Source organism: Podarcis tiliguerta (assembly GCF_965153285.1).
Source record: "Podarcis tiliguerta genome assembly, chromosome: 5".
Taxonomy (NCBI): Eukaryota; Metazoa; Chordata; class Lepidosauria; order Squamata; family Lacertidae; genus Podarcis; species Podarcis tiliguerta.
This window is the reverse complement of record NC_139538.1, coordinates 43212386-43236904: the sequence shown is the minus strand read 5'-3', so window position 1 is coordinate 43236904 and position 24519 is coordinate 43212386. Positions and strand designations below refer to the sequence as shown.

The 24519-nt window shown below is 41.7% G+C and overlaps 1 protein-coding gene across 4 annotated transcripts in view; it reads left to right on the top strand.

Moving 5' to 3' along the window:
- Positions 1 to 898: 898 nt before the first annotated feature.
- The window catches only part of SLF2 (SMC5-SMC6 complex localization factor 2), a 34492-nt gene continuing 10871 nt past the window's right edge, over positions 899 to 24519 (top strand). Inside the window, exons 1-9 of one of the 4 annotated variants that reach the window (XM_083441508.1) lie at positions 899 to 932; positions 11217 to 11260; positions 12755 to 13389; positions 16380 to 16437; positions 17250 to 18211; positions 19364 to 19443; positions 20689 to 20793; positions 21576 to 21743; positions 22776 to 22878. In XM_083441508.1, the coding sequence (XP_083297634.1) occupies positions 12943 to 13389; positions 16380 to 16437; positions 17250 to 18211; positions 19364 to 19443; positions 20689 to 20793; positions 21576 to 21743; positions 22776 to 22878 (1923 nt within the window). In that variant the 5' untranslated portion in view covers positions 899 to 932; positions 11217 to 11260; positions 12755 to 12942. Of the gene's footprint in view, positions 933 to 5610; positions 5756 to 5863; positions 6080 to 9364; positions 9521 to 11216; positions 11261 to 12754; positions 13390 to 16379; positions 16438 to 17249; positions 18212 to 19363; positions 19444 to 20688; positions 20794 to 21575; positions 21744 to 22775; positions 22879 to 24519 lie in introns of those variants that run through there. The other 3 variants (XM_083441507.1, XM_083441506.1, XM_083441509.1) reach the window with 3 other exon arrangements.

Here is a 24519-nt window from a genome sequence, read left to right as displayed (position 1 = left end):
GAAATCGCATGGTAGCGGCGCAGCAGCAGCCGGGAGGTTCCATTAGCTAAAGTGGTGCTTCAGGTTAAGAACAGTTTCAGGTTAAGAATGGACCTCCGGAACGAATTAAGTATGTAATCAGAGGTACCACTGTACTGTACTTGGAGAAATCTCTGTGTTGTCTGCTATGTCCACCCACTACTTAATACAAATGGTGCAAAGATGCTGTCGCCAAATTGCTGGCTGAGGTCAGTTGTTTAGGACATAATACATCCAACTTGCGCTGGTTACCTGTTAGTTTCTAGGCTCAAGATAAGGCACTAATTCAAACCTTTAAGGATGTAAACAGTAGTAACTGGTTACCTTGGGGTCTGCTGTTTTCCATATGTACCTTTCTGTTTTGCTGGTTTTTAATTTTGTTGCCATTTTATATATATATTTTATATAAAACGTATGATGTTTTATTATGTGAGCTGCCCTGAATTCACATAATGAAAAAGCAGGATATAACTTATTAAATAAACATAAATCTTCCTCTTTATCTTACCAGTTTGGATACTTCCAGCCAACAAATAAGTGATTTTTTTTTATTTTCCTACTAATGCTATACTAGCACCAACTCTATTATTCAGTGCTAGCAATTAAGCACCATTTAGCTGCTGTGCAATGGACAGCCTTCTTTTGCTACTGCTCTGGGAATTTCAAACTTTTTGCACCTTTGTTTAAAAGTTCCAATAAGGGAGAAGTTCTATCTTGTTTCCCACCCTCTTACGGAACAGATCTGAGTTGTGGTAATTTTTCTTTAAATTTCTAACATATTCGTAGTGTCAGATTGTCAAGTGTGGATAGGCAAATCAGTATAAAGGTTCTCATGGCTTCTGTGCCTTTAAATAGAAGCCTTCTGTGTCTCTTCTGCTGCTAACGGTTTCCTGTTGAGTAGAGTAGCAGCATTGGTGAGTCGTAGCTCTTCTTAGTTGCCCCTTTATGTTAGTCCCTGTTTTTTGGGGGGAGGGGTATGGTGTGTGTTTTAATTATAATTTAATTTATCGTATACAGTAATATTATGATAGAAAAGCCTAAAAGAGCTCAATGGGGAATTCAAAGTTGGGTGCAGGCACTTCCCTATGTCTCAAAGTGTTTTGCCAGGCTCCATTAATTTACCGGTACTCTTTAACAACCAGCTAAACACTTTTTACTTAGAAAGTGCTTCTAGGAGGCCCAAATTCAGCCTTATTTTTAAATGTGCCTTTTAATACTGGTTCTTGTTTATGAGCTTTATTTAAATAGATAAATTACCTTATATGTTGCTTTTTGGGCATTTTATAAAGAAACAACTAACATTATTTATAAATAAAACAAAGTAAAGTTTGTACAGTTATCAAGAACTGCTGTCACTCAGTGCTCTTCTTTAAGGGAGAGTATAATTACAGAACGTGGTTGCTAAGTAGCCTTATACTACTCTCTAGTGGCCAAGCTAGGAGGTTTACAGAGGTGTAAGCAAAAAGCTACCTTATGAAGAGTATGTACAGTATTTAAATATTTCTTAGCAGCCTCTCAAGGCTCACTACCCTCACGTGACTGCTTCCAAAATATTTTGACCCATAAAAACCTCTCAACTACAAAGTTCCATTAACTTAAAATTTCTGGCACAATTCTTTTAGTCATTTTGGCTAAAACACCATTATTTTTTATTGTTATTTTGGCTTCATTATTTCTATGCTGTTACCTCTGTGATATATTATTATTTATTATTATTAATTTTTTTATACCCCATCCATCTAGTTGGGTTTCCCCAGCCACTCTGGGGAGCTCCCAACTGATTAAAAAGAGAATACAACATCAAACATTAAAAACTTCCTTAAACAGGGCTGCCTTCAGATATCTTCTAAAAGTCAGATAGTTGTTTATTTCCTTGACATCTGACATCCGCAGGGCGGGTGTCACCACCAAGAAGGCCCTCTGCCTGGTTCCCTGTAACCTTACATCTCGCAGTGAGGGAACCACCAGAGGGCCCTCAGAGCTGGACCTCAGTGTCTGGGCTCAACAATGGGGGTGGAGATGCTCCTTCAGGTATAATGGGCTGAGGCTATTTAGGGCTTTAAAGGTCCGCACCAACACTTTGAATTGTGCTTGGAAATATACTGGGAGCTAATGTAGGCTTTCAGGACTGGTGTTATATGGTCTTGGTGGCCACTCCCAGTCACCAGTCTAGCTGTCGCATTCTGGATTAGTTGTAGTTTCCGGGTTACCTTAAAGGTAGTCCCACGTAGAGCACATTGCAGTAGTCCAAGTAGTCCGTATATGTTATTTGGTTGGTAATATTTGGTTTAAATTTTTATATTGAATGCAATTTTATTTTATGTTGATGTTTTATAATGTGAGCAGCTGCTCTGAATTTATGTCAGGAAAAAATGTGATGTACAGCTTAAATTGTTTAAGAAAGTTATTTTAGGAAGTTCTGTCAAATAATACAGCTTTTTGGGTGTAAAGTACCATTAGTTAAGCTGAGTAGCTTGATGGGCCTAGACTGGGGAACCTCTAGTCTGCAGACCTAATTAGACCCACCATGCCTCATTTGGTGGCAAGGCTGTTTTGGCCAAGCCAGGCCCACTGCCCTATACCTAACAACACATATGTCAGCTGCAGGGCAAGAAAATGTGTAGTTGGGCCAAAAAGGGGATTGTATGCACCACCAGAATATGGCAAAGCCCAGGGCTTGCACAAAACTGCTCTGAGGCCCTAATCACTCACTGACAGTGTTTATCCCAAGTCACAGTGTGGTTTTAGAACTCTGAGGTCAACAGTCAATATGATTTTCTCACTGCACCAGCAGCAGGAGAAAGGTCTACCAAGTTTGCATGCTGAGCACACTGTGTTAAGGAAGTGAGTTGTGGGCAACGTACACCTGCCAAGAGTGATGCCTCAATGCTTTCTTTATGCTCTGAGTCAGGAAGGTTTTGGGCATCACATGGCAGGACAGAATCTCAAACAAGGATGTGCTCTTCCACACCCACATTCCCAGCACGTTCACCCTTCTCTCTTAGTGACGTCTACGCTGGCTTGGTCATGTCGACAGAATGTAAAATGGCAGGATCCCCAAGCATTTGCTTTACAGGACCTGGCTTCAGGCACTAGGTTTGTTGGCAGACCAACTCTGCATTACCAAGGTGTCTGCAAATGTGACATGAAGGCTGGCAACATTAACCCTGCTGTCATCTTTCAAAGATGACTTCAGTGCCTAGAGACAGTCAGGTGGTGTAGCCACAGCAGTTACAAGAGTAGGAATGACTGCTGGGAGAAATGCAGAGAGAAGAAATACCACGGTGCACTGTAGCACTTGATGCCTTCAGCTGCCCTGCCTGCAATAAAACATGTCTCTTCTGTATTGGTCTCTATAGTCACAGCAGGTGCTGTAACCCTCCGAAGGAGCACACTTTCATTTTCTTCCAAGACACTGATTGCTGGCAGTGGTGTAGCGTGGGGTGCAGGGGGGGCCGGCCGCACCGGGCGCAACATCTGGGGGGGCACGCTCGCACTCGCACCTCTCTGCCCCTACCTGGCTCACTCACTCTCTCTCACTGCAGTGCTGGCTGTGCGAATCTGATCCAAGCCGCCAGGTCGCCGCCCACTGTGGAGGGGGGGGTGCCAGGTGTGCGGTGCGGTGCGGAGAGAGTGTGAGGGACTATCTGGGAGAGGGACAGTGCAGCGGGGGGGGGTGTGTGTGCAAATTACTTGCCTTGCCCTGGGTTAGGGGGCGCAAATTACTTGCCTTGCCCCGGGTGCTGACAACCCACGCTACGCCATTGATTGCTGGTGCTTGCATAGAGCCCTTGTGGCACTTTGAAGTGGGGCTTAAAAATGCCATGCAGTGTGCTTGTGCCCAAATTAGTTAATTTCACTGTGCAGGTGACACAGTGTTCAAAACTCCCATTGTTCTAGGTGCATGTTGTGACAAGGAATTTCATTAGCATGAGCTGTTTCTGAGCTCGGCGCAGTATTGCGCCTAAGATTTCAGATTAAAACTGCAGAATGGAAGGAAAGGAGGACCTTTTTCTGCCTCCCCACTTCCAGCTATTTTCTAAAGACTGGAGAAGAGACCCTCTTAAGAATATTAGGGGGTAGGCAGGGGAAGGGCTAGACCATGTGAAAAATGAACAGTTCATTTTCAGCTTTGTATTCTTGTTATAAAAAGTGTGCCTAGGCATTCCGTTATTGTGCCCATAACCTAGGTTTAAGGTGCCATTTAGCTCCTAACTTTCATATGTTTCTTGTTAAGTTGTGGGCGAACATATCAGACGACACAGCAATTCTTCCAAAGCAGCTCTTTATTTGTAAGCTGGAACAGAACTAAACTGAGGAGCTCAGTCAGCCTGCTTATATAGAGCTCCACTAGAATGCAACAGTAACCATTTTCTGTAACTAGCCAATCACTGAACGTCACTTTCGATCCTTCATTTGCATAACTATCTACAGTATCCCCCTGCTGGCCCAGGGTGAGAACTTCAGTACATAACATTTCTAACATTGCACTGACATCAGATGATTTGCACATGGGTAGCCTCGTCTGCCTGTCAAACTTGGCCTTCAGGGGATGGGGAAGGGAAGGATTCAGCCCACAGGCCAGAACCAGTTCAACAGCACTTGCATAAGCACCCTGAATTTGGCTTCATAGCATATTGACAGTCAGTGCAACGCCTTTGGAACTGGCATAATATGTTGTTACCATTTTGGCTGCACCGGCCAGATCCTCATCTGGGTTGGCCAGTTTGACAGGTAGGTAGGACCACTCAACTTTCAGTTGACTGACATGACAAAGATGCCAGGTGATTTGGTAGTCTAGTTGGGACTTCAAAGCACCTCACAGGCAGCAGGGTACAGTACTGTTAAAATGGACAGAAAAAGAGTTTGAGCAGGGGTTTCAATGCAACCCCCTTCCTGATAAGGAGCAGGTTTGTAATGAATCCTGCTCATCAGCGGATGATTTGGTATGTTTATATCTTAAGTAGCTTTCATTATATTGAATTGGTATGCACCACTTTAGTAGTAATTTCAGCTTACATCCCACCCTTCCTTTCCAAAGAGCAGAGCAACAAAGGTATAAAAGCCTCTGAATCTGAATCGACATTCATTTTAAGTAATTACTTTAAGCAGAAAGTGAAAGTGCGGTGAGATGGATGCTGTGCGACCTACTCCTGCAGCTCGTTCCTCAGGTCAGTCAGCTGCCTGCCTGCTTGGGCAAGTGGAGCTCTTCTTGAGAGAAACAGCTGAGAGGATTGGGCTCCGAGTGAGGGGGCAGCAGCTGCTATTCTTTATTTCCACTTTCCCCATTCACTGTCGCCTCACGGCTCTTAGGCAGTCGAGCATGCAGCGGAACCTGGCCAGAACCTCCACACAAAAGACAACAACATGGCAATCTTGCGTGTCTGATTTGAGTTGATGGACTATACAAGCGCAGAGCCCGGCGTCCAGACCGTATCGTCTTTCTCGTCTTGGTCTTATTACACCAGAAACCGGCTGTTGCTTCCACCCGCGCGCGACAGCATCCTCTCCTCAACTGAGCTTCGGGGTTCATCCCGTCGGAACGCGAGAACAAGCGGTCCGCGAGCGCCTTCCTGCTGGCCTATCACAGGCGCCGCGCGCCTGAGGCGCCAACGGCAACGCTCCCCCCCCCCCCCCGCTCAGTCCCGCGGGAAGGAGCCAGAAGCAAATTGCATAATGGGATGGGGAAACCAGTGGCTCGTTTTTGAACGCCGTCCGTCCCGGCAGCCAACCCGAGGTAGCTCCTGGCTTTCCATCCCGCCCCTGTTCTGCCACGGCAGCCTGGCAGCCTATGGAGGGGAGGGCCCTTTCCTGAGCCCCGCCAATCACAGCGCCGCCTCGAGAATTCCCCGCCCGGCCTTGCCTCCTGACCGGTAGTGCCGTGCTATGGAGTACGGAGCCCTCGGAGAGCAACGTCGGTGCCTGACAGAACCCACAAATCGAGGCGGGCTGCGGCGCCCGGCGGGGACATGACCCAGAACCTCAGTAGCGGCTCCCCCGCGGGCACCCCCAAGAGCCACAGTAAAGCGGCGGGCCGGGGAGACGGCGCCGGGGGTGGCAGGTACGGCAGGGCGACGGCGGCGGCCACAACAACAACAACTCCCACCAGGCAGCGTGTCGGACGCGGGGGCGAAGCTCCCTGGGTGCCGCGGAGTGGCCTGTCCCACGCATGTGCCCGACGTGGGTTGGGGGTGGGTAGTTATGAGGCGGGAAAAGGGGCTTCAAGGCTCCCCGGCGGGGGTAAGGGGGGCCTCGCTTACGAACTCTGCTCTTTGTAAAGGAAATAGCCTGCAAATAAAAATTGCCATTAAGTGGAAGACTGGCTGGGCTAGAACCTTCACACCCTGAGGCGCTAGATTTTTACTTGCAATGACTTTTCTTTTTGAGGGGCAGCAGGGTGGAGCTATGTTATTTTGGCGAGGGGGCCCTTCACAGTATGTCATTCAGTGGTGGTGGTGGTGGGTTGTTGCACTTTCCTGGCCCGGAGAGAACAGAAGCAGGACGGCGCCTTGCTAGAGCTCCTCACTTGCCCTCCTCCTCTTGGGGAAGCGACAGTCAGGATTCCCAATTGTTTTGTGTCGTCTTCTACTTGCTTGGGTTCTTGCTGAGGGGGGCCGCCTATCACTCCCCCACCATTCTGCTTTGGGAAGGGCAAGAAAGTGAGCTGAGGCTGCTCTTTGCAGTCACCTCCTCATGCGCCAGGACAGAAAGCATCATAGTCCAGCCACAGTCTGCTTATTCTGTGTGAGCGATAGAGCGATTAAGATTCCTCTTGGTGTCATAAACTCAGATATATAAGCTAATCGCTAAATGGCATCTTAAACCTAGGTTATGACTGCCACAACAGAATGTCTAGGTGCCAATCATTTTTAAACAATGAGCCTTATTCATAGCTGTCAACTTTTCCCTTTTCTTGCGAGGAATCCTATTCAGAATAAGGGAATTTCCCTTAAAAAAAGGGAAACGTTGACAGCTATGGCCTTATTGTTTTAATTATTTTTCATTTCATTTCTATACCACTTGATATATTAAAGAAAAACATCAGAGTGGTTTACAACACATTAAAACATTAATTGAAACAACCCAGAATAAAACAAATTTAAGTTTCAAAGAAAACATTTCAGATCCCTCTCTAAGTGACATTTTGCTTTCCCCAGAATTATTTGCCTACTTAATTTATATAGCTGCCCCATAGTAGAAGTACTCTAGGAAGTCAGTGTCAGACCAGGACCTGGGAGATCAGGGCTCAAATCCCCACTCATTCATGAAGCTCACTGGATGATCTTGGGCCAGTCACAACCTCTTAACCTACCTCACATGGTCGTTGTAGGGATTAACTGAGATGGGGAGGTGAACCATATACTCCTTGGAGAAAAATGTGGGTTATAAATGCAGTAAATAAGGTCATCTGCTTACCTGCTTAAGAAAGCAGGAGGGGCCAGACAGATGGAGATGTCAGTCACCAACCTGGCAATCCAGAGATCTCCACAGGGTTGCAATTGGACCCGCACCAGTCATAACGTGCCTGGCTAATTTCGGACACTGTTTCTCATTGCTAGGTTGCCAAAAGAGAGAAGGCAGGTAGGCAAGTGCCTTGCCATTGTCAATTAGCCACATGATTTTCGGGGTGGGGGCAGCCACTTCTACTTTGCTGCCTACTCACTCTAGGTTCTGGGTCTGATTCCCACTCCTCTCTGCCCAGAGGGAGAGGGCAGACTAAGGAATGGAGGGAGCTGCTCTTTTGAACTGCTGTTTGTTTACCTGGGCTGGGGAGGAGGAGCAGGTGCTGCTGTCACCACAGGCAAAGCTCCAGGGGACCTTCCTTTCTGGTAGCTGATTGGAGAATGGCACAGATAGGCCATCCCAAGATGCTGAGGCTTTGGCATCTGCTGTACAGTACTACCCCACTCCCCGTGGGAAAGCATTAAAAACAACATTTCCTATCTGTAATCTGAAGAGGAGCAACTCATCTACTGCCTCATGATCCCTCTTCGCAGCTCATACTGAATGTGCACACAGATCCACAGCTATCCTTTGGGATCAGAGTCATTCTTAAATTCTACAGCTCCTGTCACTCGAGTCACAGCATTTTTAGGATGAGTATAGTGACAGATAGAAACAAACCAGGTGGAACTTAGTGAAATATTCTAAGGCAAATTGTATGTTAACAAGGGGCCAGCCAGATATTTTTGTGCACTTGCAAGCATGGCACTATAAGGGTGACTGTTTTACTGTGTGTTCTTAAGCCCTTGTACTCTTTATTAGAAGTGTGTTACTAACTTTTGTTGCTTAGTAGCTGTTGACTGCAATACTTAATAGAATTCCATGCATCTTTTAGAAAGCCATCCAAGATAGGCAGTTCTCAGAGAAAAAGATCCCATAATTATGCATTGTGTAAAGTACACACTTTCCTGATCTGTTTTAAGAAAGTACTTTTCATACAGTACAGGCCGGTCAAGAAGAGGTTACTGGTATATGAGGAGGCCCATAGCCTTCTGAGGGCCCAGATGTTTTAACCTGGGCTGCTAACGTTGCTGTGGTTATTATGTGATAACCACAACAAATATTCTTGGAATACACCCCCTTTAACAGTTTTTAATCTTGAATTTATTCAAGCATGGACATATGAACTTTGTTTGCTATACAGTGGTATCTCGGGTTAAAGATGCTTCAGGTTACAGATTCTACTAACACAAATAGTACCTTGGGTTAAGAACTTTGCTTCAGGATGAGAACAGAAATTGCACGGCGGCGGCGTGGCGGCAGCAGCAGCAGCGGGAGGCCCCATTAGCTAAAGTGGTACCTCAGGTTAAGAACAGTTTCAGGTTAAGAACGGACCTCCGGAATGAATTAAGTTCTTAACCCGAGGTACCACTGTAAATCTAAAATCGGTTTTGACTTCCCCTCTTCCATCTGAAATACCACACCTGGTTTTGTACTGAATGTACTGTAGCATTGCTAGCCTAAGATTAATTAACAATGACATAAATAATTTATACCTTATGTGCCTTTCCAGCTGTGTGACAGGCAGATCTTTGTCTCTTGGTGCTGTGCTGCCCCGCATTGCAGCCACGCCAGGCTGACAGATGGAGATGTTAGGTGTCAAACCTGGTTTCTAGACATCTCTACTGCCTCACAAACAGCCGTTGCCTGTTGTGAAATGTGACTGGTACCTGACTAATTTTGAATGCTGATTGAAAGAGGAAAAACAATGTAGACAATGTGATTTTTATTACTGGGAAACTCTAGTTAAGAGTGTAGATTTTGAGTTTCCCAGAGCAGCTGGCTGGCTGCATCAGGAAGGAGGGAGGTCCTTATCAAATGAGGTAAAGGCTATTGAGGAGGCGTGGTCTTCTTTACATAGGCATAACACTCCCTTCCTGGAAAGTGAAACTAATCTTGCACTTAGAGGTTGACTGCTGCAAAGAGTCCCAAAGAAAGCTGAATCTAAAACTATGAATTCTAAACCATCAGATTATCAAAGGCAGTCAGAATGAAGTTGGTGAGTTTCTTTTGAGTTTCTTGACACTCGTAAGACATGGGAATTCTGCCAGAATTAATGTTGGTTAGAATTTTTTTTTTGAGAAGTATGATTTAAAGGTTCCATTCTTACTATTGATAAAGCTGGGTTAAATTAGCAATATTATTATTATTATGCTGCCTGTTATTATGCTTTTTATTATGTTTTTATTTTTGATGCTCTGTAAAATGTGTTTGTAATGCTGTACACTGCCCTGGGATCTTTTGATAAAGGACGGTATATAAATTTAACAATCAATCAATCAATCAATCAATAACACTTTATACACTTGCAGGATATGGACGCAAATACAGATTTAGTTCATAGTTTTCACTGTTTGCACTAAATATATGCTAAATTAGATCACTCTCCCAGACATCAGGAAATTTTCTAGTGCAAACTTAAAAATCGCTAATTTTGCTAGGATTCAACCCACATAACTTGCTTTAATCTGAGTGCTGAGCCCCAAAAAAGTGCCACAAGGCAAAAGCAGATTCAAAATTCTAATAATTACTTGCAAGTCATGCTTAGTTCTGAATGCTTAGGGCACTGGAAAGAAAAAAGGAGCTCGGGTTCTTAGCTGCAATGACAATCTGTGGGTCTTAAGTGAAGATGTGGTGTTCGAAAACAAATGTAACTTCTGGAGCTAAGTAAAAGTACAGTGTGTGTGCAATAACTGATTTAACTTTATCTTGAAAGCGTTGAGACAATTCCCAAAGAGTATGCCAAACAGAATTGCAACTGTACCACAAGAAAAAGTAAAGACAATTAATCGGCCTTTGGGCTCAAAGTATCTGCCTATGGATGAGGCTTCCATTTGCCTGATTCACTGTTCAGGCCTTCTTGCCGGGCTGGGTAATTATGCCACATCTCTGTATTGTGTGTGTTTGGCTCAATCAGTCAATTCCTGACATTCAGACAAACTACAGATTACATGGCTCTGGAATGAGGCTGCTAGAAAGTAACCAAGGTCAGAGCATGGAGGAGGCTGACAGGAAGGAACCAAGGCCAGGAGAGTGAACTATGCAAAAACACAGAGCAGCCTCCTATAAATGTAAGCTAATTCTGCTTTGATGCACGCTCTAGGCTTGCCTCCTACACACACACACACACACACACACACACACACACACAGAGCATGCAATGTACTTTTCTTACTCTTACAAACCTCTTACAAATTATTCTTACTCTTACAAACCTCTTACAAGTTATTACTTGTGCATTGTTTTTCAGGTGTAATAGTAAAGTGTACCTCCATTACTGGAAGTCTGAGAAATACTAGGCTAGACTCTGCAGGTGTGGATGCAGAGGCTCTGTTCTGTATCCACATCACTATGCATTGAAGGTGGGATGCAATGAACTTTTTTTGTGGGGGGGGTATCTGATCCCATTGTGGATGTTCAGTTTGTGATATGAGTAGGAGTGGTTCTGTGAATGTGAACAGAAGCTGTGGTTTCAATAGTCTGATTGTGGTTCCACTATCTCATATATTCCACAAGTTATGACACATTTGCCAAAAAGGCTTGCCACTGCATGACACCAGATTGTCAATACAAAATGCTATCTGCCCAAACATATTTAGAATCTATCCTTTTGACTTGACCTCTCATTTGATATACAAGTTAAGCAGTATGTTTGTATAGGTAGTATTTTCATGAACTTGTTTTTTCTCTTATAGGAACTGCTCTATTCTTGACTACTTCAAACCAACTCTAAATCAAGGTAAGCAAATCTTTCTGTTTATAAAATGTCTAGTACAGTATTGAGCTGTGGAGCTCATCACACATTACTCTTTACTGTGAGAAGCATGAATTCCTGTATAGGTGAAAATTGCACAGTTCTGATTTATTGCATGTCTGGAAGCAACTGCTCATGCATCACATTCTCCCAGGCTCCCTTTTTACCAGGCAGAGGAAGGGGCAAATTTCATAGCTGGTGACAAGTCTCCCACAGTACTGGGAATGAGATCATGCCATGCATTCTCTTGATTTGGATACCTTGGTTAATCCCTGGCAGTAGTTTCACAGCCTTGTGTTGATGGGCAGCAGGCTTCTAAGCACTGGGCATGTCGATAATCTTGTTCACATCAGGAAGTGTAACCAATGTGAAGCTTACTAAACATGAAAATGAAACCAGACATTTGAATTGCATTTAAAGTGTCTTTACTTTTCAAAAATCCAACAGATTTTTGGAGTGATTTGATTGTTTAGGTCAAGATTACTGTGAGAGCCACTGCAGTATTTGGATGAGGATGATTATGGTGTTACCAATCTTGATTGCTATTTATTAATGTTTATTTAACAATTTGCTTTTAACGGTTGGAAACTTGAGTTTTATTTTTTAAAGTTTGACCTAAACCAGTCATCCCCATTGTGGTTTCTTCCAGATGTTTTTGGACCACAGTTCCCTTCATCTTTGATCATTTGCCATGCTGGCTGGGGCTGATGGGAACTGGAGTCTAAAACATTTGGAGGGTTCTAGGGCGGAGAAGTTGATCTGTGCTGTCTGGTAGGATCTCTTCAGGTTTATTCTTTGCTTCTCAATGACATGATGTGTGTGTGTGGGGGGGGTCAAGCTAGCCACAAGCCTTGGTTTGGACATAATGGGAAGCCAGCTCTAGTTTGTTTTCTTCCCAGCGTGGCAACAGCAGGAGCGACTTTGGAACTTTTGAGCAGCATGCAATAGCACTGTGCTCATAGTTTAAAATAAACCATGGTTTAATGCAGGGTTCTTCAAACTTGGCCCTGCAGATGTTTTTGGCCCACAACTCCCATGATCCCTAGCTAGCAGGACCAGTGGTCAGGGATGATGGGAATTGTAGTCTCAAAAAACCATCTGGAGGGCCGAGTTTGAGGAAGCCTGGTTTAATGTGTTGTGTGAAACAGTTTTGAGATTCTGGTATTTTTTTATTAGAGTCAAACCTTGATTCCTGAACAGCTCCGTTTTGGAACGTTTCGGCTCCTGAACGCCGAAAACCTGGAAGTAAATGCTCCGATTTTCAAATGTTTTCCAGAAGCCGAACGTCCGACATGCCTTCCGCTTGAGTGTAGGAAGCTCTTGCAGCCAATTGGAAGCCGTGCCTGAGTTGTTGAACATTTCGGAAACTGAATGGGCTTCTGAAACAGATTACGTTCAACAACTGAGGTTTGACTGTAATAACTTTCTGCTTTGTTCAGCATTTGTTGATAAAGACAGAACTCTGTTAATGTTTTTCAGAAAAAAGAAATGGGAAAGCTGGGCTTTCAGTCTCACATACGGAGCATCTTAGAAAAAGCATATTATCTCCAAAACAGAAGAAAAGGAAGAAGTTGCCAATTCTACCACCCAATCGGAGTCCTATAATTGAGGCCTTTCTCAGAGGTGCTAAATCTGAGAAAAAGGACTGTCCAGATAATGGAATTTTTATGACATCAAAGGTTTTGCATCCCAAAGCTGTTGCTCGGCAACTCTTCACAACAGATGGATCCTCAGACCGTTCTTTCATATTAAAAGATAATATATGCACAAAAAACCTTGAAAAGAATGAAATATCTCCTATTCGAACAAGGACACCATTAGTAGAAAATAGTAGAGAATGTAATATGGATTACATGGAACTAGACACAGCTGGTTCAGGCTTGACTAAATGGGCTTCAACAGCAGAAAATGACAGTTTGAAAAAGGATAACCACACATACTATCAAAAAATGGGTTGTTTGAAGATACCACAGTTTAGCCCAATTAGTTCTTCATCCCAGTTGTTGTCGGAAGTTGTTTGCAGGGAGAGACAAGTGAAGGAGAAAAAGATGCTATCTAAGCAACAACCTTTTGACTCCGTAAAGAAATCCTTGGAAGTTAGCTTTTCTAACCAGGTATGTTAAAGGGGGTAATAAATACCAAAGCAATGAAGTTTTTAAATGATGTAGCATTCACAGTATTATCCAGTTATGAAATAGTAAGTATGCCTTGCTGCTCTGGTCACTTAATATTTAAGTTACTGTTTGGGGATTTTTAAATAATATGAACTTTGGGGCTCCTTTAAGCTATTTGCAGTCTTAAGATTTGGAAAGTAATGGGCCTTCATGTGGCATTGCCTTTATTTTAGCAAGGGTGCTGCCTCTTTTATTTCAGTTTCATGCTAGTTTAAGTATGACCAGCCTCTGTATTTTCAAGGCTGCTGTACTCCAGAAAGTTGTCAGGAAGTATGTATTGCTACACAAACTGATTTCACACATAGACAGTTAAAGTCTGTTATGGCTATTAACTGTGGACAGACCAGGAATCCCCTTTAAAAACAATCTTACATGTTTGCTTAGGTATGCCTGAGGCTGTACTTGGTAGTTGCTCTTGGAACTATTATGGGATGACTTAGCAGTTACACAAGTGCCAGTCTGGGGTGGGGGGTGGAGAGACTCTAGCTGCTACCAACTCATTCATCATTTACTTCCAAGTGAGTGTCAGTTCTGGGTATCCATAAATAATCAAGAATCTACTGACACAAGCATACTTTACTACATACTGGTGGCTTTCCAACCTAGTACTTGCCTTTTACATTACATCAAGCATAATGTCCAGAATTTAGGAAGGCTTTGTGGATTGGTCAGAAAACTAGACAGGGCAAACAAAACATTAATGATCTACTCAGCAAAACTAACTTCAGATATTATTAAACACGCCTCCCCAAATAAAATTGCATTTCTGCCTACTACTATTTATTTGCCATAGAAATTATGGAGATTAGGAAACAATAGTGTACAAAGAACCTTGGCTACCTTACTGTTTGGAAGGTTGTAACTGTCTTGGTTCATATCATTTGCATGTGAAAATGTGCATAAGTTTACATTTTTCCTTAAACGCAACATGAGCTGTCGGAAACTTAAGGTTCAATCATCACAGCAAACTTGGCCGGTTATGCTAAAATGACATGTGGGTGCTTCCACATGATAGTTTATTGTAAACACAGTGTTGTTCGTGCTAGGAAGCTTTTTGTGGTGTCCACATGATGTCATGAAAAAAGTTGGATTTTCCCTTTCAGAAATTTCATGAGTTGCATAAAATGAATGGCCTGCATTTGAAGTCAGTGCTGGTGTGAAAGCACCTTAGCACTTTTTTGGGGGTGGGCAGTTTTTCAGGAGTGTGGTGATATCACTCTGCCATTTTGTTTCTGGCAGCCCAAATAAAGCAATTCACTGATTGCCCCATTCTGAAGGCACATGCATAGTACCTATATCAGCCTCTCTTTAATTTTTAATATGGAAGATTTAAATATGACTGCTCTTGCACAAAATCTCTCTCTCTCTCTCTCTCTCTCTCTGTGTGTGTGTGTGTGGTGGCAGCCTGTTTGGGAGGTGCCCTGCAAGGAGGTCCCTTAACCAGCTGGTTTTAGTGTTCAAAATGTTTCTGGGTTGGATGATCTATAGGCAATTAAAAGCAGTAGAATGCATGAAACAGAGTATGGTGGAAATGAATATATTTGTGCTACAGTACTCCCCCGCACCAATACTTCTAGGTTTGTCTACTGTGACACATGCTGGTAACATTTGCTCTTGGGTTTTTCCTGGGGGATTTTTAAAAGGGGAAATGTGTGTGTACATGTCAGTGGCACACACAGGAAAAAATTGATCTGAATACCCTGTTTGTGAGAACACCCTCCCTTGGAAGGACCCTGAATATGCAATTTCCCTTTCCTGCGTCAACATCCAGGTTGAAGTCTGTATCAATGAATCCATTATTAATGATAAGTTAAAATATTTGATAGAGTTCCCTGTGACTTGGAAAATTCACTTTCCACTTCATGTGTGTGCTTTGTTCATAGAAATCTCTGCCAAGCTGGAGAAAACAGCTTTTTCCTCTGAGGTTTGAGAGCTAAGATATCTATATAAAAGTTATAAAGAAAATGGTTGTGTTTAGATGCAGCCATAATCACGAAGCATTTCCCTTATCTCTGCCATTTAAGTGGTTAGCCACATCCTTCCTGCTTTGGGGATGAAGAGATGTATGAACCCCATAGTATTGTCTTGCATTAAACAAGCCAGTGCTATGAGGATCATATGTGTGCCTACATCTGATTTACTGGAATCACATAGGCATATGAGAGAGCATGGTGTATGATTACTGCCAGGTACTTATTTGCAGGGCCACATATCAGCGTTCATTTTTAGCACAAAGGCAAAAAAAATCTATTTTAAGTTTAGGCTTTTCATTTTCAAAAATGTGGCCATTTTTACGTATTTGAGTCTTCTGCTGTTCAGCAGTCTTGCACATTTCCTTCAGGACCATGTGTGGAATCAAGCTCAATACCTTCTCACAACTATCACTAGAAGCAGATATCAGGCTTTTTTGATTCCACAATACAAGCAGTAGTTTGAGGGGTATGAAATAATGGAGTGAGCTCTGAAACCGATCCTCAATTATCAGTGTGCTTGCTTGGGCTGCCTAAAAGTAAGAGCATGCAAAGGCAAGCAATAGTAGTTATAGATGAAAAGTAAGTACTAGAGATCCATCTATAGCTCCTGCCTTCATGAGATGTGAGGAACCATTGGCCCTCCAGCTGTTGCTGAACTACAGCTCCCATCATCCTTGGCCATGCTTGCTAGATCTGATGGGAGTTGTAGTTCAGCAACATAAAAGGCCATGTAAGTTTTCAGGTTACCTATGCCTGTCATTTTTAGCTTCATTTATGCATTCTAAAAGAAAAATATGTGGAATATACTTTAGGGTCCCATGACTGCAAATGGAAGTTTTCACTGTCCCAAATAAATAGTTGTGGTGGCTCTTAAGAGTTGAGTTGTTTGCTGTGCCCATAAAGCGGTAATACCGTTTAAGGCATTGTCAAATCTTTTTTGTCTCTGCTTATTTGTAGGATACCAGAGGTCTCTTAACAAAAAGATCAGACTCTACTTCGCGGGAATCCTCCTCAGGTATGAACATAGCAGCTAATGATGTAGAAGAATTGGAACAAGTAGCTTACTGCACTGTAGTATCTCCCCTATTGATGGCTCCAGTTGTAACTAATTTACATACAGTAATCCAGTGCATATTTACATGAAAGTAAGTTCCATTATGTTCAGTGGAGCTTGCTGTTAGGTAAGTGTGCATAGGACTACAGCCTGAAGAGCTCTTTATTTTCTTAAAATGTTCTAAATCAGGGGTAGACAATGTGGTGATGCCCTCCAGATGTTGTTGGACAAGGCCAACAAACAATTCTGGTCAACAGAAGTTTCAGGGAAGTTTTAAATATGTGACATTTTAGTGTATTTTTCATCTTTGTTGGAAGCCGCCCAGAGTGGCTGGGGAAACCCAGCCAGATGGGCGGGGTACAAATAATAAATTATTATTATTATTATTATTATTATTATTATTATTATTATTATTTTATTTATTACAGTCCCCACCACCATCATGGGCCCAGTTGGCAGTCTAGATTAAGCCCTTTGATCTCGAACGCCTTGTGAGTCTAAAGTTTTGGTTCCTGAACACCACAAACCTGGAAATGAGTGTTCAGTTTGTGAATGTTCTTTGGAACCTGAACGTCCTTTTTGGCGTTTCTGAACGCTTTGGAAGTTGAATGGAATTCCGGAATGGATTCTGTTTGACTTCTGAGGTACCACTGTCATCCCTTGGAACATTCGGTTACATTGACATTCTAATCAAACAGAACTTTTTCAGTGATGTACCACTATTTTAGAGGCCTTGCATTATATAATAATTTTAGTTCATTTTCATTTCACAGCTGAATCCTCTTCAATGCAAGCTTCAGAAGCAGAATTTCCTTCAGGATGGGACTCTAATGAAATGATTAACATGAGAAAAAGCCAGACCTGCCCATCAGTACACCCTGACTCAATACCTTTGTTGGGAATATCAAAACATAAAGAATATTCCAGAAAACGAAAAAGGAAATCTTTAGAAACAGATTTGAAAAAATCAAAGAAGTCCAATGTACAGAGGTTTGAAAAACACAATTTTAGTAGTTCACTGGAAAAACATAATTCTGACTGCTCAAAAAACAGAATGTCTCCTCATGTTGACTTGCAGGTAGAGGTTATGACTCCACCTGACAGTAATTTGCCTCTTTCAATAGAATATATTGATACTGAAGAAAATGGATATAACAGTATGAATACAACAAATAAAGATTGCCAAATCCAAATTACAGATGCCAAAGAGAGTCAGTTACAGATAATCCCAAAACTTTATTTAGAAAAGGTGCTTCCTTTGTTTAAAAAAATAGACTATAAATCCATTAAATGTCAAGAAAAAATATTTTCCAAACAGTCAACAGAATCTGAATCACACATTCGGCATAACAGTTCATGTGAAGCACTGAAAATGACAGTTCATCCGCCTCTCACTTCTACTTTACCTTCAGAAAATAATTCTGAGCACCCTGTATTATTGGGAGATAATGTTCTGTCATCAGAAGATTTGGATCTTGGCACCATCTCTAGCTCTTCATCTGATTTAAATGAAGGTTCCAACCCAAGGGCATGTATTTTGAACAGAAAACCAAGTCAGTTTTGTGATAGTGATATTGAGACCTCTGACAGCAATATGGACAGCAGTGATGAAGAGATTCTCTTGCCACTTGACCAAATACTGGCCCAGAGTGCCAGACCATCCGCAGAAAACCCAGAACAGAGAAATGATGAAAATGGTAAAACAGACACCATGAGTCCATCACAGAAGATTCCTGTAAGTGGTTAAAAAGCTCATCTTAGTTTAGGAAATCATTTGAATAGTTCACATGTAATTATCTGAGACTAATAAGCCATGCTGTATCATGTGCTTCTGTGCTTACTCCATATTTCTCCTTGTGCACTGAGCTTCAGCACTTTTATTCTTGTTTTTTTAAAAAAACGAAACAAAAAACCCCTCAAATTCCTGTTGCTTCCAGCTGGGGAAACTGATCTAAACTCTTATAAACCAGGCTATGAAACCCAAGAGGAGAGAGGCAAGAAGTTAGCCTGCAGGCACAAGTCTTGTTCTCAGGTTAGAGAACCATGGTCTGGGGTAACTGAACTGGGCTGTTCTAGCTGTGTCAAACGTGAATTTCTCTTGAAGACTGGTATTTTATAGCATGGGTGGGAAAAGTCCTGGGCAGTTTTCCAGAGTTATTGCCATAAGTGACACAAGTAAACACAAGCTCATTCTGGTTTAATGTTTCAGTTTCAGAAGGAGTACTGTTCCAAGGGGCTATTCTTACTTTGATAACTACAGTGGTGTTGGTGTGTATAGTTAGGATGGGTACTTGCAGGAATATAGCAGTCATGCAGAAACTTTGTTAAATAGGTATTATGACATGTTGAGAAGTCACAGCTGCTGTTTCAGCTACCTGAGTCTATGCCCTTCCTCTTTACAAACAGAAAGGCTATGTTATATTTTCTCAAGTCTGCATCCAGGCTCGGTTCATGTGTTTTGGTACCTTAGCTCCTAATCAGAGCCACAGACAGATGGCTGAGTTAAGTGGACATTTCTGAAAAAAGTAAATAAGTCAAATTAGCTCATATCTCCATCAATTTTCAGGAAATAGAAAATATCCCAGGAAAATTGCCAGTTCAAAATCTTCCAGAAAATCTATATTACTTGAGAGAGTTTGTATTGCCCATGTGAAGATGGCAACTATCTGTTTTATTGCACCTATACATTTTGGGAACCTGTGGTCGTTTTCTAGCTAAAAAGAAGCAGTGTGGTCTTTGCAATAGAGGATGTGCAACTTACATACTTTTTGTATTTTTCCTAGTTTCAAGATTTTCCTTAATCTAAATGGTGACTGAGAACATGCAAAGTAGTGGTAGCTAATGGAACAAAAATACTTCTATTTTTAATTTTCACTCTTTGTTTCAGCTTTGCACACCTTCTGTTAAAAATGTCCATTACATGAATCACCTGGAGGACATCTTGAAGGAGAAGGAAGCATTCAGAAGGTATGTATGCCCGTGTGTCTCCTATCCCTAGTAATGCAATTTAGGATCACCCTCCATAAACATTATGTTGAAGAATGATATGACACCCTTGATGGTATTGCCTGCAATGAATATACTCACCTTTCACTTAGTAGCAGGCTATTTCCCCCCATATATGGCATGAGAAAAGAGTTGAAGTTACATAAAATTAGCATTGTTTGTTTAGTTTTGCACTATGAAAATCATCTTCTAATCCATCAGATACTAATGGATAAGTATCTTCCTGTCTGCAAGGGTCCCCATTTCTACCTTAAGTTATAGTCTTTTTTGTAGTTGTCTTCATTTTGAATTTGTTGAATTTAAAATATGAGATGGTTTTCAATGCATCAATACATAATTTGATGAAAGCCATGAAAACACTTGTTCTAGAAGCCTGCTTAATGTTACAGGGTTTCTAGTGGTTACTAGGCTTCTTCAAATCTTAGCCTTAAAAAGCAGGAATATTTGAAGTTAGTTCCTCACATGCCATCTACTATTTCCACCCACCATTCTCTCCTCCATGTCATTGTAGTAGAGATCCTATTGACTGTCCTGACCTTTAAAACCTAGACAGCCTAAATTTGCTGTTTCCTATAGGGAAAAATCAGTGCTCAAGTATCAGTGCATGTGGATCTTTTCTGGTTCTAAAAGCCTACACTTTTATGACCAGAAGAGAACTGTGCTGCAGCTGCCATAGTGCTATGTTGCTTTTTTATGGTAGTATGGAGTTATATGAGAACTGGTCTGAAGTTTATAGGATCAGGAAAGGTATCTAAGAAAGTACGGCTACATCAACAAATCATTGGCAGTGGGGAGAGAGGGAGCTAGCATGCCATTTAACTGGTCCTGGGGCAATTGGCATCCATTGCAATTGCTTGGTTGGTTGAGTCCTGACCACTGATCATGCTCTGCTGTGGTTGATGGGAGTTGTAGTCCAGAACATCAGGAGGGTACCACACTGTCTACACTGGCTTACTGCAGAGTTTGTACAAAGAATACATATTAATCTATTGATTCCTTATGAAATAACATTATAATAGAAAAAAGGACACGCCAATGAATTTTAGCAATCTGCTCTATGTTGCTTTTTCTAACTCCAGTAACAAACAGAAATACCAGGTGCCTGTTTATAAGAGAGGAAACATGCCAATATTTAAACTTGCTCTAAGATGTGCTGTTATAATCAGAGGCCAAGGTTCTTTTTAAACACCCTTCTCTGCATTACAGGATAGATGAACTAGAGAAGCAGCTACAGCAAGTCAAATGGGAAGTTCCAATAAATTGTCAACATGTAGAAGACTCTGATGATGGTGAACTGTCTGCAGAACACAGGTCTTCTAATTAATCCTTTTCTTGTGATTATACTCAATGAAATACTGTTTGTCTCATTGACCACTGTAATCTACCCTTCTACTGGCTTTCCAAAAATTTCCTTTAATTTCTCTCTAGGGTCCACTCTTATTCATCATTTATATCCTGTATACATGATTGGCAGTTGTAGTGTTAGGCCATGGCCTGGTTCAGATGATTTACTGTCATAAATCATGTTTCAGGATGGTTACCAGGAACCATCAGAGCAAATCTCTGGCTCTTGTGCTCCCCTCCTCCTCCTTTGTGTTTGAAATGATGAGTGAAAACTTTCACTTTAGTTCAAACCATAGTTCTGCATTTGATAAAGACTTTAAGAGATAATGGTTTGTTTAAAACAAATCAAATCTCATATATCCTAGTTTATCTAACTTTGGTTAGAACAAATCCCAATTCAATGAGTTCAGAAGTAACCTAGAACTGTGGATGATTCTAAAGTAAAAATGGACTTTGCACTCTCCTGCGCAGTAGAGGAGAGGGGAGTGGGATCATGTCCAGGACTTTCCATGTATCCCCCCCCCCCCCAATCACTTAACCATGACTTAGGTCAAGGATAGGGGGCCCATGTATTGCAAATCCTATCATGTCTGACCATTGGCTATGCTGGCTGGCTCTGATGGGAGTTGGAATCTAACAGCATCTTTTGGACATGATGTTGGCTGCTCTTAGTGGATAAATGTGTGGGATAACTGTTCATTAAACAGACTTTAAGGATTATACATTACAGATGTAATTTTGTGTTACAGAGAATTTTTAGAGAGATTTTCATTAATCAGTGATGCTATTCCTGACCAGCACCCAGGAGAAAATATATTTCATGTAGTACATACTGGGAAAATCTTCAGTCATCTTAACCTTGATTTGAGGAATTCTGGGTTTCATCCTCAAAATCCCATTGAAAAATATATTCTCGGGTAAGGATGGTTTTTAATAATGTCCATTTTCTTAAAGTATCATACTAGCAAAATGCCATCTGTATGGTTAGCTATGCATGCTAGTTGGTAGTTTGCCAAAATCAAAGAGTCTTCTGTCCCTAATGTATGCTTGCTACCCTTATTAATCTCTGCAAATTAGACAAGTTTCGAAATTATAGGTTGTGTTTATTGAAATGTGTCAGTCAACCTTGTGGTGCCTGTTTTAAGTGATCAGTTTGTAATTTACTTAAAAGACCACTGTAAACAGTTAAAATCTTTGGCAGGGATGTAAAGACACTTGTACTGTAATGTGGAATTTTTTTAATGGTAAATACGGTTATATAATAGTTAGATGCAGTAAATCTAATTTTTAAAATGGAACCTATGGAGGGAGGGAAGGAGGTCTAAGTGTTTTTAAGAACCCTGTATTTTAATGTTTGAAATCGCTGTGTTTTATATGTATATATATTTTCTTTCAAATATATATATATAGAAAGAGAGAGGGATCAGTTTACCTTTGAGTCATGAAAAATATTGTGTACCACTTTTCAACAAGCCTAGTTATTCTTGCATCTGATTTGGCTTAAGCTTCACCTGCATCATATGTCAATCTGTTAGCAAAGGCAGCAGTAGTTGGCCATCATATGCTTGTGCAAGAATTTCCTATGAGTCTCTCAAATGAGGCTGCAATTCTCCTTTTAAAGCCTCTGCTATTGGGTAGAATTCAACGTTGTCCTCTTGTGGTTCAGTCTGTGCAAGCATTGCAGTTTGCCAGATGGAGCAATCCTTTCCTCCCCCAAATGCTGTTGGGGGTGGGTTTCTCCTGACTCCTCTGAACCAATTTGTGGGGAAGGAGGGAGAAGCACCGCTGAACAAGCAGAAATCCTTGTGCGGGGCTGCCGCTGGAGGGGCTGATTAGGTGAATCCCACCCTTAGTTTCCTTATATCTGATAGTTTTTATTGTTTCAGGTGCGGTTCTTTAAATCTGAGATTTAATACACAGGTTAACTTTCTTGGTGGTTCTTTCTGCAGATCTGGAATAACACAGCAGCTTTTTGTAATCTCTGAAGGCTTGCTTCTGTCAGCTTACCACAGTTCTCCATGTCCTGTTCCCATTTTAAAATGGATGTTTCGGGTAAGATGCATCTTATTTAATGTTGCATTGGATATCATGAATCCGGAAGCCTTATTAGACTGAACTTCAGTTAGTTTATACCTTACAGTTTAGCTTTCTAGATTGCTCATGTTCTGCATGCACACACTCCCTGGATCCTGGAGCATGAGCTGTTGGTAAATCCTGAGAATTAAAGATCTGGCATATAAAATAATTCTTCAGTTACAGTTCATTCTGCATTAACTCCTATCTAATTTAGGAAGTGTGAGCACACTTTTAAACTAGTCACTTAATGTCAGAAATGTGAAATGCCTTGCATTTCATGTTGATCACTTGCTTACATCTTCTCTCTGCACTGCCAGCAACCTCCAGGCTATTATTTCTCTCCATACTGGCACTGTTTCACGAGTCATAGGAAGGATGCCATAAGTGCAGTCAAACCTCAGTTGTCGAACCTAATCCGTTCCGGAAGCCTGTTTGGCTTCAGAAATGTTTGACAACTGAGGTGCGGCTTCCGATTGGTTGGAGGAGCTTCCTGCACTTAAGCAGAAGCTGCATCAGATGTTCAGCTTCCGAGAAACGTTCAAAAACTGGAGCATTTACTTCCGGATTTTTGGCGTTTGGGAGCGGAAATGGAGGCGTTCAGGAGCTGAGGTTTGACTCTGTACACCAAAGCTGTATTCTCCTCAGGAAAGGGGATCAGATTTGAAAGCCTATTGTATCTTTACTGACATACCAAAATAGTTTACACAAGGGAAGACATGGGATGAAATAGACTATTACAGTATATGATTGACTTCAGACATCCCTAAAAAAGCCAAACCTTAACTCCTTTTGCAAAAGAAAGTTTTGCGATTTGAACTTCCTGAGCTTTCACAGTAGATAGATTGGAGGTACTTGAGCTAAATAGGAAGGTAAAGATGGAGAATATTCTGTTTGGCTGGAGTCTTTTTAGGATGGCTCTCTTAACACTTGCAGATCTGTTAGAATTTCAGTTTTTTTAAAGATTTATGCCCCACATTTTGATTATAAGCCAATTTGTAGCAGAATCCAGAGTATCCTTTCCTTTCCTTTTGTAATCCCAGAGAAATGGGTGGCTGGAACAGAGTTCTATTTGGCTGGGAAAGTAAAGCAAGCTCCCGTTAGCTGCTCATTCTGTGGCCAGGCAGGTCTTCCCATTGCTATCATACCCTTCCTGTGCAAGAGGAGATGCAGCCTTCCAATGATCTCCTAGCCAGTGACAGACACTAGAGCACCATTACCTTTCAGTTCTTGTATTGTATATAAGTTCTTCTTAGAAGTGTTTGATTTTGTAATATGCTATCAAATCCACCTTTAGCTAATATATATCTGAAAATTGTCAAATGATTCCATTTAGCTTTACTCTGTGAGCAAGTATTTTCTGCCTTCCATTCCTTTTAAAGAAGTTAGCCTATTATTCTCTCCCACTCTCTTGTCCTTTTCTCAAGCTTACACTTAGCTTCTTAAGTTCATTATGTATAAACTTCATGGGCCTGAATACTTGTCCCCAGGAAATACCCAGGATATCTTTCAGTTTGGAAGTCAAGGATTTAAGAGCGCTGCCTTCGCTTTCCCCCTTATATAGCAAACTGGAAGAATATTTAAAAGACCAAAACTAGAGCAGCAATGGTTAATCTTATT